The sequence below is a fragment of the Rhinoraja longicauda genome, chromosome 16 (genome assembly GCF_053455715.1).
Source record: "Rhinoraja longicauda isolate Sanriku21f chromosome 16, sRhiLon1.1, whole genome shotgun sequence".
Lineage (NCBI taxonomy): Eukaryota > Metazoa > Chordata > Chondrichthyes > Rajiformes > Arhynchobatidae > Rhinoraja > Rhinoraja longicauda.
In genome coordinates this window covers 20541573-20555881 of record NC_135968.1, presented here as the reverse complement: position 1 = coordinate 20555881, position 14309 = coordinate 20541573, and the positions used below count along the sequence as shown (strand labels likewise).

Genomic DNA, 14309 nt, shown 5'->3' with positions numbered 1-14309 from the left:
GATCTTATAGAAACTTACAAAATTCTTAAGGGGTTGGACAGGCTAGATGCAGGAAGATTGTTCCCGATGTTGGGGAAGTCCAGAACAAGGGGTCACAGTTTAAGGATAAGGGGGGGGGGGGGAAGTCTTTTAGGACCGAGATGAGAACGTTTTTTTCACACAGTGAGTGGTGAATCTGTGGAATTCTCTGCCACAGAAGGTAGTTGAGGCCAGTTCATTGGCTATATTTAAGAGGGAGTTAGATGTGGCCCTTGTGGCTAAAGGGATCAGGGGGTATGGAGAGAAGGCAGGTACGGGATACTGAGTTGGATGATCAGCCATGATCATATTGAATGGCGGTGCAGGCTCGAAGGGCCGTATGGCCTACTCCTGCACCTATTTTCTATGTTTCTATGTTTACAGCACACAAACAGTGCAGCCAAACTAGTCTGCCTACCTGAGGTTCTGTCCACAGCAGTCTCACCCCTGAACCAAAAGGCAATAGGTTTTAAGTCCCACGCCAGGGCCTGCGAACATGAAAGTCTGGCGTGCTTACACCAGAACACTGACTTCCTGGATTGGACAGTACGCCAATATTGTCAGCGGGTCAGGCAGCATCTCTGGAGAACATGGACAGGCGATGTTTTAGGTCGGGACTCTTCTTCAGATCTGGCTCGAAGCGCCACCTGTTCATGTTCTCCAGAGATGCTGCCTGACCTGCTGGGTTACTCCAGCACTTGTTTCTTTTTTTGTAAACTAGCATCTGCAGTTCCTTGTGTCTATGCCAAGATTGCGTTCAGTTTATTAGTTTTGTTTATCACTGATGGACGCGAGGAGTGGGCTGGCTGGTAGGAGAGGGACCGTGGGTATTGCCTCCAGCGCCTTCAAAGTCGGCTGCAGGACACAGAGGAGGTCAGATGATGAGAGGGACGGACGTCTGTTGTCGGGCCGAGCTGATCGAGAGCGACGGAGGAATCCCTGCAGCAGTCTGATTATTATCTGAATGGTGTCAAGTTAGGAAGAGGGGATGTTCAACGAGATCTGGGTGTCCTAGTGCATCAGTCACCGAAAGGAAGAATGCAGGTACAGCAGGCAGTGAAGAAAGCCAATGGAATGTTGGCCTTCATAACAAGAGGAGTTGAGTATAGGAGCAAAGAGGTCCTTCTGCAGTTGTACAGGGCCCTAGTGAGACCGCACCTGGAGTACTGTGTGCAGTTTTGGTCTCCAAATTTGAGGAAGGATATTCTTGCTATTGAGGGCGTGCAGCGTAGGTTCACTAGGTTAATTCCCGGAATGGCGGGACTGTCGTATGTTGAAAGGCTGGAGCAATTAGGCTTGTATACACTGGAATTTAGAAGGATGAGGGGGGATCTTATTGAAACATATAAGATAATTAGGGGATTGGACACATTAGAGGCAGGAAACATGTTCCCAATGTTGGGGGAGTCCAGAACAAGGGGCCAGAGTTTAAGAATAAGGGGTAGGCCATTTAGAACGGAGATGAGGAAGAACTTTTTAAGTCAGAGAGTGGTGAAGGTGTGAAATTCTCTGCCTCAGAAGGCAGTGGAGGCCAGTTCGTTGGATGCTTTCAAGAGAGAGCTGGATGGAGCTCTTAAGGATAGCGGAGTGAGGGGGTATGGGGAGAAGGCAGGAACGGGGTACTGATTGAGAGTGATCAGCCATGATCGCATTGAATGGCGGTGCTGGCTCGAAGGGCTGAATGGCCTACTCCTGCACCTATTGTCTATTGTCTGGGGCTTACCTGGATCCGGAGCCGCTCCGGTACATCGGGAACATGGACCGGACTTTGCACTTTGTTGTAAATGGTGCCAAATTATGGCGACTCGTGCAGGTGTGATCGATGCAAAAGGATTTTCAACGTGCAGTGCATACGTGACAATATAGTGCCATTGAACGGAGAAGGTAGCAGAAACAGTGAAGGACCAGCAATTAATTTTCAGGCTAGAGTTGTGTGTAATGTGAGGGGAACCTGCAGGTGGTGGTGTTTCCATGCACGGCCTCCCACGCCCTTCGATGGAAGAGATCGCAGGCGAGGCAGGTGGTGGCGTAAATGCAGAGGTCAGTAAATGCAGTGCATTTTGTGTAATTAAAAAAACACAAAGTGCTGGAAGAACTCAACAGGTCAGGCAGCAGCTGTGGTGATAAAAGGACAGAAGGCGTTTAAGGTCGGAACCCTTCTTCTGTCTGAGGAAGGGTCCCAACTGGATGTATTGTTTGCCATTCCTCCCCCCCCCCCCCCTTGATGCTGCCAGACCTGCTGAGTTCCTCTAACGCTGTTCTGTGCTCAGGATTCCAGCATCTGCAGTCCCTTGTAGATGATCAGCCATGATCACAATGAATGGCGGTGCTGGCTCGAAGGGCCAAATGGCCTCGTCCTGCACCTATTTTCTATACTTGTATCTCCTCCAGCTCATTTAGTAGATGGCAAAACCAGAGCCAAAAACTTTTTTTAACCCGAAACTGCTTGCTGGATTTCATTCCGCCCAGTTAACACACATGCCTTCAGTTCTACAGTTTGAAATGTCAAGAGACCCGTGGATTACTTTCAGCTTTATAATAAAATATAATATTAGAAATGCATGGGCTCCAAATATCCAACCGTTAAAAATACTTGCTTGAACAAGTTCAGAATACAGGATCTTCAACAGATACAATAATCTAATAAGGAGAGGCACAGAATTATAAAATAGCAGCATATTCCACATTCCCTTAATTTCAGACTTTTAACATGATTCAGTGCTTTGTTTTTTTTTTACAGATTTGGACTCAGAGTATTTTTTTTAAAGTATGATTCAGAATGAGGCAATCAGCCCTCTGCTCGATCCTGTTGATCCCTGTCCATTCCAGTCCTCCAGCAGCCAGAAGTGTTCGACACGGACATTGCGGGCCGAAGGGCCTGTTCTGTGTTGCACTGTTCTATGCTCTATGCATGGTCCTGTAAACAAATTGACATCATGGCTGGCACAGACATCGTGGGCCGAAGGGCCTGTTCTGTGTTGCACTATGCTCTATGCATGGTCCTGTAAACAAATTGGCATCATGGCTGGCACAGACATTGCGGGCCGAAGGGCCTGTTCTGTGTTGCACTATGCTCTATGCATGGTCCTGTAAACAAATTGGCATCATGGCTGGCACAGACATTGCGGGCCGAAGGGCCTGTTCTGTGTTGCACTATGCTCTATGCATGGTCCTGTAAACAAATTGGCATCATGGCTGGCACAGACATCGTGGGCCGAAGGGCCTGTGCCGTACTGTATTGTTTTATGCTCTATGCACCCCGCAGAAAATAACAAATGCCTTCACCGCCACAGAGACTTTGGGGAGGGGTGGTCTACACAGGCAACCAGTCGAAACCCACACATATGAGTTGAGGCTGGTGAGTAATGGCTGCCTTTGTTAAACCGTTCCATCTTTTCCACCATCGCTGTTCGATGACTAGTCTTAGTCTCCGACGCCGAGTACAAGATCCTGGCTTGCATGGGAAGCTCGATGTGACTGGTGCCACCACAGCGGCAGAGATCCTTCCCGGTCACTGGATAGCAGGTGCCCGGCACGCAGTGCAATCTACCAGGGGGAAGAGTGGCTCACTTTTTCTCCTTGGGCTTGGCAGATCTGGCAGGCTTCACCACGGCCGCCTCGTCGCCTCTCTCCGCCTCTTCCTCCACCTTCTTCAGCTTGGTTCTGCTCTTGACGGCAGAGAAAGTCAGCGAGGCCTTCTTGAACTCCAGCGGGAAGACGCCCAGGTCTCCGTCGAAGCGGTTCTTTGCCACCTGCAGGGAACGTTTGCCCTGTCCCGAGGCCAGCTTCCGGTCCTGTAGGATCAGCACGTTGTCTGCCTCTTGGCTGGCCTGCGGGAAGAAGTCGGGGCGGAGGTTGGGAGGGAAGCAAAGTGACCACGAAATGAGCATCTTACACCTCCTCATCCATCCCTCCCTCCCACAGCAAACTGTGACGCATGCTGCTCCTGTTACTAAGGGGCTACTTATTAAGGCATCGATAGACAAATTCTTGATTAGAACGGGTGTCAAAGGTTATGGGGAGAAGGCAGGAAAATGGGATTAGGATGCACAGATCACCCATGATTGAATGGTGGAGTAGTCTCGATGGGCCGAATGGCCTAATTCTACTCCTATATCTGAACGTAAACCAGTTCAGAGGTTTATTAGTCATGGTCTTGTTGGTGTGGATTGGGGGTAGAGGGTCACCAACACACTGGAGAGAACAAGCCCAACCTCAAAACATTGCACCATATCCAGAGATGCACCACAGAAAACATACTCATAACCCCATGATCAATCAATTATTTCATCCTAATTTCATAAATTCATAAGTCATAGGTGCAGAATTTGGCCATTCGACCCATCGAGTCGACTCCGCCATTCAATCGTGGCTGATCTATCTTTCCCTCTCAACCCTATTCTCCTGTATTCTCCCCATAATCCCTGACATCCATACCAATCTGTCAATCTCCACCATAACAATACCCATTGACTTGGCCTCCACAGCCGTCTGTGCCAATGGATTCCACAGATTCACCACCCTCTGGCTAAAGAAATTCCTCCTCATCTTCTTTCTAATGGTGCATCCTTTTTTCCTGAGGCTATGCCCTCTGCTCCAACACTCTCCCACTAATGGAAAAATCCTCTCCACATCGTAATCTCACCACTGACTCCGTCCACACTTAACGCTGCCTCGGAAAAGCAGCCAACATAATCAGTCTGAAGAAGGGTCCCGACCCAAAATGTCACCCATCCTTTTGGCACAGTGGCACAATGATAAAGTTACACCAGAGACCCTGGTTCGATCCTGACTATGGGTGCTGAGGTACAGTGAAGATCTTTGCTCAGCATGCTTTCCAAACAGATCGGATAATACTGAACATAGATACAATCAGTTCAAACTCAATAGGTAGAGCAAAGAGGAAAGTACAGAATTCAGAATATACTGTGGATCTCAGCATTGTAGTGCATCAGTTCCATGAAGCAGCGAGAAGGAAAATTGACTGGGGGCGGACTAGTCTTAGATTACAGATACAAAGAACTGCAGATGCTGATCAATACCAAAGTTAGACTGGAAGTGCTGGAGTACCTCAGTGGGTCAGGCAGCAACTCTGGAGAAAATCGGAGATAGAGTGTGGAAATGTCTCGGTACACGTGACAATAATAAATAAACCTGCGGCATGCATGTTGAATTTTCTCATTTTAGGTCACTTTTACATGCACTCCACTAAAAGTTGGTTAACCAGTTTTATAGTTTGTAACGATGTATCCCTCTTGGAATCACAATCTCTAGCCAACAATTGGCTTCTCAGGGAACCTCCCTGCCCGAGGTCATCTTTTGTTAGCCCTGATTTGTCCTGGTCTTTTCTTGCTTCATGTCCCCCCAAATCAGTCTGAAGAAGGGTCCTGATACGAAACGTCACCTATCCGTGTTCTCCAGAGATGCTGCCTGACCCGTTGAGTTACTCCTGCAATTTGTGTCTATCTTTGGGATAAACCATCATCTGCAGTTCCTTTTCGTTACATTTATTACCATATTAAACTTTCCTTGCCTCGTTGTATGGAAGCATTGTGGGCAGATGGATGGACAGACTTGGGGGGGTGGTTTAATAAAGGCATGTAGGGTTGGGACAGCGGGGAGCACAGGAAGCATCCTTCACCATCCCAGCCCCGTCGCAGCGTAGACTTGCCTTGGCCGTTCCAAAGATGGAAGCCGTTTGCAGCTCCTTGTCATCTTCCTGCTTCCTCGGGTGGATGACCAGGGTCACGTGGCAGCCGTTCTCCGTGGCAAACTTCCGGAACATTCCAATGCTGTAGTCCTGCGCGGAGAACCTGAAGCAGGCGGGAATGGTTCAGTTTTACCGGGGTTGCGCGGATAAGGAACGGTCTTCTACCGATCCAATTGGACTTGGGGAAGATTCAGGTCAATACAGCTTTTGTTTCATTAGGATTGACGAGGCTCACCATAAGTCATAGGGGCAGAATTAGGCTATTCGGCCCATCGAGTCTACACCGCCGTTCAATCATGGCTCATCGATTTTTTTCCTCTCAACCCCATTCTCCTGCCTTCTTCCTGTAACCTATGACATCGTTCGTAATCAACAACCTATCAATCTCGGTTTCAAAAATACCGATTGACTTGACCTCCACAGCCGTCTGTGGCAATGAATTCCCCAGATTCACCACCCTCCGAATAAAGAAACTCCTCCTCGTCTCCACTCTTTGAACCCACCGAACACCAGTTATGCTGTCAGCCTGATTTCATGGTGCAGAGAGATACAGCATAGAGAGGTCCGCACTGGATCTCCCGGTTGTTAGTTGTTGTATTTCCCCTTCCCGTACTGACCTCTGTCCTGGGCTTCCTCCATTGCCAGAGTGGGGCCACACGCATAAAGAGGAACTTAAAACCCAACAATATGAACGTTTAATTTATAGATACAGCGCGGAAACAGGCCCTTCGGCCCACCGAGTCCGCGCCGACCAGCGATCCCTGCACATTAACACTAACCTACACCCACTAGGGACAATTTTTACATTTACCAAGTCAATTAACCTACAAACCTGTACGTCTTTGGAGTATGCGAAGAAGCTGAAGATCTTGGAGGAAACCCACGCAGGTCACAGGGAGAACGCACAAACAGCACCTATAGTCGGGATCGAACCCTGCATTCGCTGCAAGGCCGCAACTCTACTGCTGCGCCACTGCGACCGCCCACGTTGAATTCTCTTAAACAAACGCTCCCCTCCCCTCCTTCCTTCACTAATGGTTCTCCTCCACTAAAGTGAGCATTGAATTTCCCCACTTTAGCTAACTACAAAACTCATCCCCACCTTTTAGACAATAGACAATAGGTGCAGGAGTAGGCCATTCGGCCCTTCGAGCCAGCACCGCCATTCAATGTGATCATGGCTGATCATTCTCAATCAGTACCCCGTTCCCGCTTTCTCCCCATAACCCCTGACTCCGCTATCCTTAAGAGCTCTATCTAGCTCTCTTGAATGTATTCAGAGAATTGGCCTCCACTGAGGCAGAGAGTTCCACAGATTCACAACTCTCTGACTAAAAAAGTTTTTCCTCATCTCCATTCTAAATGGCCTACCGCTTATTCTTAAACTGTGGCCCCTGGTTCTGGACTCCCCCAACATTGGGAACATGTTTCCTGCCTCTAACGTGTCCAACCCCTTAATAATCTTATACCTTTCGATAAGATTCCCTCTCATCCTTCTAAATTCCAGTGTATACAAGCCTAGTCGCTCCAGTCTTTCAACATATGACAGTCCCGCCATTCCGGGAATTAACCTAGTAAACCTACGCTGCACGCCCTCAATCTCTATCTTTTCTCTTTTCTCTATCACCCCTCTTACTCCCCCCCCTGCCCTGTGGCCACCTGGACCCGCACCTATCTCTCGTCTCACCTTCCACCTACATTCCTTCCTCTGGCTTCACAATTTGAACCTCTTCAATCCTTTTGTCACACACTTTCTGTCTTTTCATCTCTAGTCTTTGTACAACCAACTGCCTATCAAAAGCCCGGCTTTGACTTGCCCCTCCTCTCCTCCCCGCTGAGCTGCTCCAGCTCTTTGCTGTGTCCCCCCCACCCCCTCCCATTTGGGGCGGCACGGTGGCGCAGTGGTAGAGTTGCTGCCTTATAGCGGCAGAGACCTGGGTTTGATCCTGACCACGGGTGCTGTCCGTACAGTTTGTATGTTCGTCCTGTGACCGTGTAGTTTGTCTCCGGGTGCTCCGGTTTCCTCCCACACTATAAAGACGTACAGGTTTGTAGATCAATTCATCATCATCATCATATATCTACAGCCGGAAACAGGCCTTTTCGGCCCTCCAAGTCCGTGCCGCCCAGTGATCCCCGTACATTAACACTATCCTACACCCACTAGGGACAATTTTTACATTTACCCAGCCAATTAACCTACATACCTGTACCTCTTTGGAGTGTGGGAGGAAACCGAAGATCTCGGAGAAAACCCACGCAGGTCACGGGGAGAACGTACAAACTCCTTACAGTGCAGCACCCGTAGTCAGGATCGAACCTGTGTCTCCGGCGCTGCATTCGCTGTAAAGCAGCAACTCTACCGCTGCGCTACCGTGCCGCCCGTGCGCTACCGTGCCGCCCGATTGGTTTCAGTAAAATTGTAAATTTTCCCGAGTGTGTAGGATAGTACTTGTGCACTGGGTAAAGTAAAGTCTATATTAACTGCCCTTTCACTGTGTGAGACTTTTGCTTTAATAATGGGGAGAGGGGAAATATCAGAGCAGAAAGCCCAGTGAAAGAGTGGGCATGTGGATGCTAGGCATGGAAGTCCACAGTAAGATCTGCATTTATTTCCGTTAAGGTGAACGTCAGAGGTGCAGCAGGTCGAGGGGGCAACTCCTTTCTCAAGCTTAACTGGAAAGGGCCACACCGAGTCCAAGTTATTGCGAGCACAGCACAGCTTACGTTTTAATTAAAAGATGAAATTACTTGTCAATGGAGAGGTACTCCTGGCCCATCATGAACTGTAGGTTATCGATAATGACGTGGGTGATATCGTACATGTAGACAGCGTGCTGCATCGTATCAATAACGGACCTGTATGGCAAAGAGAAGCACTCAGTTAATCACAGTAACAAACCAACACACATGAACTACATCGACTTGGAGGGCATTGCTTTTGTCTTTTTGCACTATTATTGTTTATCTGTTTGTTTTTTTATGGGTATGTATGTGAGTGTATGTTTAGTTTAGTTTTAGAGATATGGTGCGGAAACAAGCCCTTCGGCCTAACATGTCCGCGTCGACCAGCAATCAGAGCACACCAACAATATCCGCACAATTTTTTCACGAAGCCAATTAGCCTGCAAACCTGTACGTGTTTGGTGTGGGAGGAAACCGTAGCTCCCTGAGGAAACTCAAGCGGTCACAGGGAGAACATGCAAACTCCACGTTGACAGCACCCACGGTCAGGATCGAACCCGGGTTTGTGGGTTCGTGAGGCAGCAGCTCTACCGCTGCGCCACTGTGCCACCCTGCCACACTGTGCAATATTACGTGCTGTCACTACCCGGTGCTGCTTGTGTGTGGGTTAAACCTGTGTATTACCCATACACAGGTTTAAAGTGAGGGGGGAAAGATTTAATTCAAAACCGAGGAGTAACCTTTTCACACAAAGAGTAGTGGGTGTATAGAACAGCTGCCAGGAGAGGTAGTTGAGGCAGGTATTATCGCAACGTTTAAGGAACATGCAGACAGGTACATGGATAGGACACGTTTAGAGGCATATGGGCCCAACACAGGCAGGTGGGACTAGTGTAGATGGGGCATGTTGTCCGGTGTGGGCAAATTAGGCTGTACAACTCTAACAAGACCCCCCCAAAGCAAAGCCTCGAGTTATTACTCTCTCTACACATCGCAACACAAGGAGAAGCCGCCATTAGCGGTAACGTGGCTGCTGCCAGGTACTTCACTTGATGCTCTGTTGTCCGTGGAAGGTCATGAAGAACAGGGGCAGGCTCTCGAACTTGTCCGCCCACTGGTCGTAGTTGTCCAGCTGGACATCCAGCCGCTGCATGGCAAACTGAGTCAGCATGATCTTGGCCAGCCGCACGTTGCTGATCTCAAAGCTGCCCCACAGGGTGTTCACCCCCTGCATGCACAGGTCCAGCGCGCACTCGCTGATGAAGGTCGTCTTCCCGCTGCCCGTCGAACCTGCGGGCAGGAGCAAAGCAACACGTTAGGATGTAGGCCCGATCGCCATGGTTACCCCAGGCCTGCCCTGGTGCAAGCGGAGAGCCCTCCTGGTGGAGCTGATTGGAGTCTTGGTAAATAGGTAAAAGACCCTTCAGCCCAAAGAATCCACACCGACCAGTGACCACCTGTAAACACCCGGCACAGCGGTAGAGTTGCTGCCACACAACACCAGAGACCCCGGTTCAATCCTCACCACTAGTGCTGTCTGTATGAAGTTTGCACGTTCTCCCTGTGACCACGTGGTTTTTCTCCAGAGGCTCCGGTTTCCTCCCACATTCCAAATATGTGCAGGTTTGTAGGTTAATTGGCTTCTGTAAATTGTCTCTAGTGTGTAGGATAGAACTAATGTACCGATCGTTGGTCAGCATGGACTTGACCGGCCAAAGGTCCTGTTTCCACGCTGTTTCGCTGAATTAAACTGGTTCTATCCTACACACTAGCGGTAATTTACACAATCCAATTAAGCTCTCAACCTGCACCCCACTTCCTACACATCAGGGGCAACTGAGAGACCAATTAACTTACCATCCCATACGTCTTTGGAATGTGGGAGGAAACCCATACGTTCACACAGAAAAAACACCACGCAGACAACTCCCCAGGTCAGGATCGAACTTTTGCATCAATCCCCTCAGCACTGTGTGTAAGAAAGAACTGCAGATGCTGGTTTAAATCGAAGGTAGACACAAAATGCTGGAGTAATTCAGCGGGACAGGCAGCATCTCTGGAGAAGGAATGGGTGACGTTTCGGGTTGAGTTGAGTTCCTCCAGCATTTTGTGATACCTTCGATCACAACACTTGTGTAACATTTAGATATTTAGAACATGGATAAGACAGGTTTAGAGGGATATGGGCCAAACGTAGGCAGGTGGGACTAGTGTAGATGGGGCAGAGTGGGCAAGTTGGGCCGAAGGACCTGTTTTCACGCTATATGACTTTAAGACATGTTACGTCGCCTATCCATGTTCTACAGGTATGCTGCCTGATCCTTGAGTTACTACAGTCTCTTTTCTTCAGTATAATAAACGCGGGCCACCCCGGGTGATCTGAGGACAAGGGGAAGTGGAGTACCTGTGAACACGGTCAGCTCGCCCTTGCGGTGTCCTTTGAGTAGCTTGTTGAGATCGGGGAACCGGCGCCACTTGATGCCGGAGACTTGCTCGGCGTTGGCGAGCTCCCCGAACACGTCGTCCCGGAGCTGTCGGAAGGAGATGATGGACTTGTGTCCGGCGGGGACTGCGGCCTTCACGATCTTGCCCAGGTTGAGCCCGCTGGCCAGGGCTTCGAGGGGGCAGGGCTGCCCCTCGCCCGGGCGCACCATGTGGCATCGCTTGACATTGAGCTTGCGGGCGAAGAGCTTGGCGGCCTCCCAGGACAGCAGGTCTCCGCCCAGCCACAGGACCACCTTGCGGAACTGCTCCAGGTAGGGCAGAAGGGCGGGGGGCAGGCAGCTCACTCCACAAGGCAAGGAGACGCAGGGCAGGCCGGTGGCGCTGACAACCGCCAGGCAATCCGTCTCCTTGCTGGTCAGGACCAGCATGGTGTCCTTCCGCGTCACCAGATGCAACCCGAAGAGGTCGTAGTAATCCCTAGCCTTCGGCAAGATGGACGCCTCGTAGTCGACCCGGTGGCCATCTTGTTTCGCTGAGAGCAGCTTCAACCCTTTCAGGCCCGAGTCCCTCCATCTAAACCACGGGAACACCAAACTCCTGGCCGGCTTGAAGTACTTGACGCAGAGGTTCTTCAACGTCTGGTTGGTGACGTTTGAGATGCCGAACGCGGCTTTAACCAGCTGGGTCTCCTCCTCCTCCATCGTGGCGAAGGCGGAGGATTTGCTCCAGATCTGCTGCACCTCCATCAGGTCCATCTCCCGCTCACGGAGCTCCCAGTCGCTCTCAGGCACCTTTAGCAGGACGTCGGGACCCAGATTCTGCCGCCCTTCCTTCTGCATCACCTCCAGGCAATCCTGGAAGTCCTCCCAGCTGCCTTCCAGCAGGGTATCTTTGCAGAGGAATTGGCCGGTGGTCTTGTCGACGAAGAGGGTGAAGGTGTCCTTCTCGGCCTTGACCGAGTCCAAGGCCTTTCCGGCGAAGAGGCTGGGGACGTGGAGGCAGTTGTAGCCGTCGTGGAAGGGGACGCCCTTGGCTCGGAGGTACTGGCGGATTTGCGTGACGGTGACCGGCGACAAAGCGGAGTAGTAGTCTGGGTCAGGCTCAGATCCCTTGGGGTCAGCCCTGGTGGTGCGGAAGCGTAGCACGGTTGCGGTGCCGAGGGGCGCTGCTGACTGGGGGCGTCCCGGGCGGACAGTGAACTCTGCCGTGGCGCCAGGCCTCAGCCAGAGGGTCAGTCCTCCCGGGAGTCGAGGCACCACACCACGGGCCCGGCCGCACAAGCACAGCATGACAACTGTTGAGGAAAGAAAGGACAAGGAGTCAAACGACCGAGGACGGTGCGAATTGTTAGGGTGAGAATTGTGGACGCAGCCCAGGCTATCACACAAACCAACCTCCCTTCCATTCCCAGCTTCTTTCAGTCTGAATAAGGATCCCGACTCGAAACGTCATCCATTTCTTTTCTCCAGAGATGCTGAGCTGTTCCCGCTGTTACTCCAGCATTTTGCCTCTATCTTCGGTGTAAAGCAGTATCTGCAGTTCCTTTCTATTCTCAATACTCTCACTGATGAAGGCCAAAAAAGCCTTTTGTGACTTCCCTATCTAGCTCTGATGCCACTTTCAAGGAACAATGTACCTGCACTCCTCGATCCCCCTGCTCTACAACACTCCGCAACTCGAAGGGCCGAATGGCCTACTCCTGCACCTATTGTCTATTGTCCGCAGAGCCCTACCATTCATGTATAAGTAAGTACACATGTTGAGTGATAAATAGGAACTGCAGATGCTGGTTTACTAAAGAAAAACACAAAGTGCTGAAGTAACTCAGAAGGTCAGGCAGCATCTATGTAGAACATGGGATAGGTGAAAGAAACGTTACCTATCCACGATCACCAGAGAGTGGCGAGCTGTCTACAATGTGTAGATCATAAGTGATTGGAGTAGAATTAGGCCACTCGGCCCATCAAGTCTACTCCACCATTCAATCTTGATTTATTGATCTCTCCCTCCTAACCCCATTCTCCTGCCTTCGCCCCATAACCTCTGGCATCTGTACTAATCAAGAATCTATCTATCTCTGCCTTATATGTATCCACTAACTTTGCCTCTCCACCGCCTTCTGTGGCAAATAATCCACCATCCTCTGTGTAACGGCATACAACTGCCGCTCGTTCTGTTATCAGATTAAATCATAGCATATTGCAAATTATTTTTTTATCAATCAGTCACTGAAGAAAATGCAGCTTAATTTCAAGGAGAACCGTTGGTTGCTCTTAACTGTGCGCTTTTCACATTGCACCTACACTTCCCCGAGCTAAAGCAAAGGGAATTGTGGAGGGTGCAAAAAGGATCTGCAGGTGCTGGTTTAAACCGAATTGTGGAGGGGTTGTGTGAACATTGTATTAAGTTCTAAATTACACGAACTAAGCGATGCAAACGTTGATTTACACAGCTCGGAGCACAACGACGCCAATGCAGTGAGGCCGAAGATACAAGATGTTGCCGTTGATGTCCATGCACACCATTCAAGCGGGCAAAACCAGTAACGGGCTTTCCGTGGGCACCTTTGCACTGCGAAGGGAACTTATTCATTGACCCTTTTTTTCCGGGTTAAATAAAAGTGTTACTTTGGAGGGAAACATGTTTGTTTTGAGCGGGAGGAGGGGAAACGGATTGCAGGAGGCTCGTAGGCCGAGTTATTTGATGCCTTTGCAAGTCGAGTCAAGTTTATTTGTCACATACACGATGTGCAGTGAAATGGAAGTGGCAATGACTGCGGATTGTGCAAAAAATAAGAATTACAGTTACAGCATATAAAAGAGCGGCTGGCCGCTATCTATTGCACTGTATTTTAGGATGCGAGAGAACAGTATGCACCGTTAGAGGCATGCATCGGTGTGTTTGCAGGCACTGCTGCTGTCGGTTGGGAGGAGGGGGGGCTGCTGGAGACGCGAGCGGGTCGGGCCGGGCCAGCACCCGGAGCGAGAGAAGCGCGGCCCGGGACTGCTGCCACTTACCGCATGTGCGCCCAGGTCGCCCGCAGGGAGGCGGAGCAGCTGTCAGTCACGGCGTTGTCCGAGGCAACTGCCGCCGCTCCACCGGGGGAGGGGCTTCCTTCAGTCGCTGTCTGACGGGATAGTGCGTGGTGACGCACGCACGCACGGAGCGGCGGAGAGGGGACGAGCGACGCGGACACGCACCGCGGAGGGGGGGGTCGAGTGACGCAGACACGCACGGCGGAGGGGGTGTAGTGACGCGACACGCACGGCGGGGGGGGTGGAGTGACGCGAACACGCAGGGCGGGGTGTGAAGTGACGCGGACACTCACGGCGGGGGGGGTGAAGTGACGCGACACGCACGGCAGAGGGGGTGGAGTGACGCGACACACACGGCGGAGGGGGGGGGTGGAGTGACGCGACACGCACGGCGGAGGGGGTGGAGTGACGCGACA

At 50.8% G+C, this 14309-nt stretch overlaps 1 protein-coding gene across 1 annotated transcript; it reads right to left on the bottom strand.

The window, feature by feature from the left end:
- Positions 1-2590: 2590 nt before the first annotated feature.
- Positions 2591-13942, bottom strand: twnk (twinkle mtDNA helicase). The gene is made up of 6 exons (XM_078413391.1): positions 13876-13942; positions 10818-12152; positions 9463-9703; positions 8480-8587; positions 5690-5831; positions 2591-3848 (listed from the first exon to the last, which is right to left on the bottom strand). The coding sequence occupies exons 2-6, from the start codon at positions 12145-12147 to the stop codon at positions 3585-3587; spliced, it is 2085 nt and encodes a 694-aa protein (XP_078269517.1). The 5' UTR covers positions 12148-12152; positions 13876-13942; the 3' UTR covers positions 2591-3584.
- Between the last annotated feature and the right edge of the window lie 367 nt (positions 13943-14309).